The sequence below is a fragment of the Poromitra crassiceps genome, assembly GCF_964638095.1.
Source record: "Poromitra crassiceps genome assembly, chromosome: 19".
Classification (NCBI taxonomy): Eukaryota; Metazoa; Chordata; class Actinopteri; order Beryciformes; family Melamphaidae; genus Poromitra; species Poromitra crassiceps.
The window spans coordinates 21703616-21708615 of NC_139646.1; the positions used below are offsets into that span (position 1 = coordinate 21703616).

Genomic DNA, 5000 nt, shown 5'->3' on the forward strand with positions numbered 1-5000 from the left:
CTGATTCAAGATCACATCCAGTCGGAACACTCTCAAATGTACACATGAACATTAAATAATACAGACTAGCTTCATCGCAAGAAACTTCTTATTCGTGTACATGCTAATGCAAAGTGTGTGTGTGTGTGTGTGTGTGTGTGTGTGTGTGTGTGTGTGTGTGTGTGTGTGTGTGTGTCTCTACAGTGCGGGCCAGACTCCTCGTAAGGTGCGTCAGCTTTACAGCGGTGAGCTGATGGATGTCTACTGTTCCCAGTGCTGCAAGAAGGTCAACCTGCTAAATGACCTGGAGGCTCGCCTCAAAAACCTCAAAGCCAACAGGTACACACGCACACGCACACACACGCGCACACACACACACACACACACAGACACACACACACAGACACGCGCACACGCACAGCATTGGTTTTACACAGGGTCCGAAACACCCACTGAGTGCCAAATGTTTGTAAAAAGTCAACCATTACACTGGCCGGGGACATTTTGACGTCTCAGTTGGCCTTTGGTCTTGTGTCCCTGCTGGCCACCGTATCGTACAATCAAATCAAATCAAACCAGCAGCTCTGATTGGCTGATTTTTCCGCTCTAGACAAAGCAGTAGAGTCTAGACTTTTCCTCCACTTTCAGTTACGGTAGTTGAAACTTCACATTATGTCCACATGGTGACACATAGCAGCCACACAGTATGTGATTCTATAAAAAATTAAAACTGGTGGATGATATAGTTCTATGAAAATGTATATTGCTGTCCAATAAAAATTATTCTTTGCAATTGCAGGTAAACAAAATTATGTCCCCACCATCATGTTGCATGGTATGCTGGAGATTATGTTCTCTATAAGTAACTCAACAATACATCAGACAATTTTCTTCAAGTTCAAGTTAACACCGTCATGTGTTGTGTTAAGATAGAGATGTTGATGTAGAATAGTACATCAATTAGCTAGAGATGAACGACTACATTAGCATAGCTGGTTTGTTTGTTTTAATATATCATGGTGATTATGGTGGGATATTAGATAGCTCATGTGCCACTTCTGTTTAGTTGAGCAGCCCTCGGCATGTAAGACTAAATATTAACCAAAGTGTTAATATCAGATGCATGGTGTTACAGTACATACACCCCTCCAGGATTTCAGCCACACTAGACTTTTGTAATTCAGGATGTGGGTTTTTTTTGTTTGTTTGATGAGAATGATGTCATATTGTTACAGAGGGGTTTCAATTGTTCATACCTTTTAACCCGTGTTTCATGCACCGACAAACACATGTACATTTGTGCTTACCTGATAAACCACAGTAAGAGGGAGGCTATTCTTAGAAACATAATCCAGGGTGATCATTAATAGCTGAAGTGTCCACCTGCAAACACACACACACACACACACACGCACACGCACACGCACACGCACACACGCACACACACACACACACACAGGCCTTTAAGAACCCTAAAGTTTGTAGTCGGTGCCACGTGTTAGAACAATAATTAATAAACTTGGAGTAATTGTGTCTTCTTTGGTTGCACTCTCTTTGCTGACTCTGCAGGATTCTCCCCTGGGGAAAAATAGCTTTTTAATCCAACAGGACTCTCCTAATTAGACCGGTGCAGTACCTTCTCTCTCCTGATCAATACTGAAGCAGGGACGGAGACAGAGGTAGAGAGTCATAGAGAGAGAGAGAGAGAGAGAGGAATGTAAATAAAAAATATTTTAGAAAAATAGAATTAGAATGGAGTGACGATTTAGGAGGAGGAAAGAATGAGAGAGAGAGATGGTGGCAGGCATGGGTCGTGATGAGGGAGGAGGGCAAAGAAGACGGGACAAGATGCTGGCAGCAGTCGCAGACAGAGAGTCATGGGGAGGGATGTGGAACTGGCAGGGAGAGAAGGAACACGTGGCACCTTACAGACACATCCAGAGAGGGTGGGAAAGAGGGAAAAGGAGGGGTTGTCACTATGCAGCATCATTGAATTACCACTCATATACAACCCAGTATAATTTATATGTCATCCTTGTCCCTTTTCTTAAAACAAGCATACGGTAATCATGGGATCGTAGAAGGTGGAGTTTGGCTTATTTGAAAATTGTACATAGATGGGATAAACATCATGTATGATATATACTGCATCCTCCTTGTAAATCACGGCCTCATGTGGCGTATTGCTTTTATAAAGCTGTTACTACATATGGCCTACCTTACTAGATATGGCCTACCATACTACGGCCTACCTTACTACAGTACGTAGTAGTAGTAGTAGAAAACTTTAATGTCCTCCAAGGAGGCAATTTGTTGTACAGTACATGACGACACATTAAGATGACATACACAACTCATAAAAATCATAAAATCATCTGTAGTGGTCAAAAATACGCAATAATACTGTGCATTAAAGTCCACGTGTTAGCAGCCCGGCATATTTAAAGTGCGTATCTATGATATTGCATATTGCATACTGCCCATTGCTGATGACCAGCTACATTCTCAATCTCATAATCATAATAAAATGTTCTCAATCTCATAATCATAATTAAACAACAATAACCGTACTAATAATAATAAAAAAACAAATAAAAACTTCAGATTCCCTAAATCTCACATATTTTATACTTATTTAGCTGGATGATTGACATATGGCCTACCTTACTACATATGGCCTACCTTACTACAGTACGTATGTAGTAGGTATGGACTACAGTACCTACCTGACTAGATATGGCCTACCTGACTAGATATGGCCTACCTTACTACATATGGCCTACCTTACTACATATGGCCTACTTTACTACATATGGCCTACCTTACTACATATGGCCTACCTTACTACATATGGCCTAGCTTACTACATATGGCCTACCTTACTACATATGGCCTACTTTACTACATATGGCCTACCTTACTACATATGGCCTACTTTACTACATATGGCCTACCTTACTACATATGGCCTACCTTACTACATATGGCCTACCTTACTACATATGGCCTACCTTACTACATATGGCCTACTTTACTACATATGGCCTACCTTACTACATATGGCCTACCTTACTACATATGGCCTACCTGGCAAGAAAATAAACACACGGCAACAAAAAATGCAATATTGATGAAAATAATCATTCTTCCGCCAAGCATTGTAGTCCTTCAGCCGGACATTTAGCAGGATTGTTGCCAAGCAGCATACAGGTACTGTACTGCACTGAAAGCCAGACGCAGAGAGACACATCAGCTCCAAACACTCTTTCAGCTTCTCTTCCGCGCACCAATGCTTTCGCTGAGCGGACAAAAAGTCCTGCTCACTGAACCAACCTGGAGTGGGATTGTATTATCATTGACATGTCCTTCAACTGTTCTCCATCTCGCCCCTATACACAGTTACATGCACATGTATCTGCCAGACGGAGTAGCCAAAACAGATCTTAATTGCCATCAGCAGTCGGCTCCAGTGCGGAGTTCCGCTCGGAGTCTAGACATATCCGTGGCAATTCACTGTGATAAAATTATCTCTGATTGTCTTTTGTGTTTCCCTCTGCAGCCCTAGGAAAATCTCCAGCACAGCTTTTGGAAGGTACGTCACTCACCTGCGTGTGTGTGTGTGTGTGTGTGCGTGTGTGTGTGTGCGTGTGTGTGTGTGTGTGTGTGTGTGTGTGTGTGTAGGGAAGGGAAGGGCTAATCGCTTGTATGTGTATTTTCAGTCCAGTCTGTGCTGCATGTGTTTGCTCTATTTGTGGACACACACAATAAGAGATTAGTGGTAACCGCTCCCTTATCATGCAATTGTCCCACCATTGTGCTGCAAAAGCCAGTTAATTAGTAACTGGTTCCATGGAGAAAACAGGACTTCTGGATAGAAGATAGTCAATGTGTGATTTGGGCATGCTGTAAGAATCTGTTCTTCTCCTTCTGGAGTTTAGAACTACTGTATTCACCTTGTTCACCACGCCCACTTTTTCTCTCTTCCGCATTACCCGCAATTGTATTTGTTCTTCCAGTTCAGCGCTAGTTGGCGGTCAATTTCAAAACAAAACGTCACTGTAATAATGAATGAAGTTTGGCAACATTCAGAATTAAGCTACACTGCGGCCAACTTCAGTGACATGTTCATAGCGTTACTGCTGCGAGGAGCTATACCCGGTCGGCATTTAACGTTAGTTACAAAAGCACGCCAACAGTGTTTTCTCACTGCCAGTAGCCTACAGTAGGGTTTGACAGATGGCTATGTCCGACCGGTCAGCACATCCAGCGCTCCCAGTCCTCGCTGCTCGTTAAATATTCCCAAATAGGCGTTATTCTGATAAACTGGTCACATATATGTTATGTTCTCACCCGAAAAATATTAAAACTTTAAAACAGTTTTTTTTGTTGTTGCTTGAAAACCGCTTTTTGGCAAGTCTAAAAATGACTACGGTAGGCGTAATCTACTTCCGTGTCTTAAACCCGAAAGATGATTACAAAATGACGTCATGCAGAAGCGTCCTTGTATGGGCAAAGAATAAGGTGAATAGACGGTTTCAACTCGACAACATAAACATTCTCCATTCTCCACAGCTTACTTCCTGTTACTAGTGTTTGCTAGTACAATAACTGACAGGACATAAGCTAGGTTCCAAACTGCTCCCTAGCAACACAATTCCATGAAAACGTCTATTTCGTCTATTGAAAGACGTTAAGAGAGTTTGGACGTCTTAGTTTTCGGTGGCAGCCATGATGTTAGCCCTGTCATCCTCCTCCCCCGGCCTGGTGTGAGATGGACTGACCGCTCTCTCCTTCACAGAGAGATGAGCCTTTGCTGTTGGAGTGTATTGCAGTGTGTGTTGTTGCAGTAGCAGTGGGTGGAATGTATTGTATCTAGGCCTTTGTCCTATTTCCACCCACAGGAACTTGAGTTATAGTGACAGAGAGAAAATGGCCTGTCCTCCTCTCTCTTATTATCCTCCTCTGCTGTTTTTATCAATCATTTCAGTAATGGCTGCTGCCAAGTCATTCCATTAGTCAGA

General features: G+C 42.5%; 1 protein-coding gene across 1 annotated transcript in view; it reads left to right on the forward strand.

Annotated features, from left to right (window-relative positions):
• The first annotated feature begins 183 nt into the window (after positions 1-183).
• rab11fip4b (RAB11 family interacting protein 4 (class II) b) overlaps positions 184-5000 on the forward strand; it is a 21871-nt gene continuing 17054 nt past the window's right edge. The window contains exons 1-2 of the mRNA XM_083656241.1: positions 184-318; positions 3539-3571. Coding sequence (XP_083512367.1) covers positions 233-318; positions 3539-3571 — 119 coding nt within the window. The 5' untranslated portion in view covers positions 184-232. The remainder of the gene's footprint in view (positions 319-3538; positions 3572-5000) is intronic.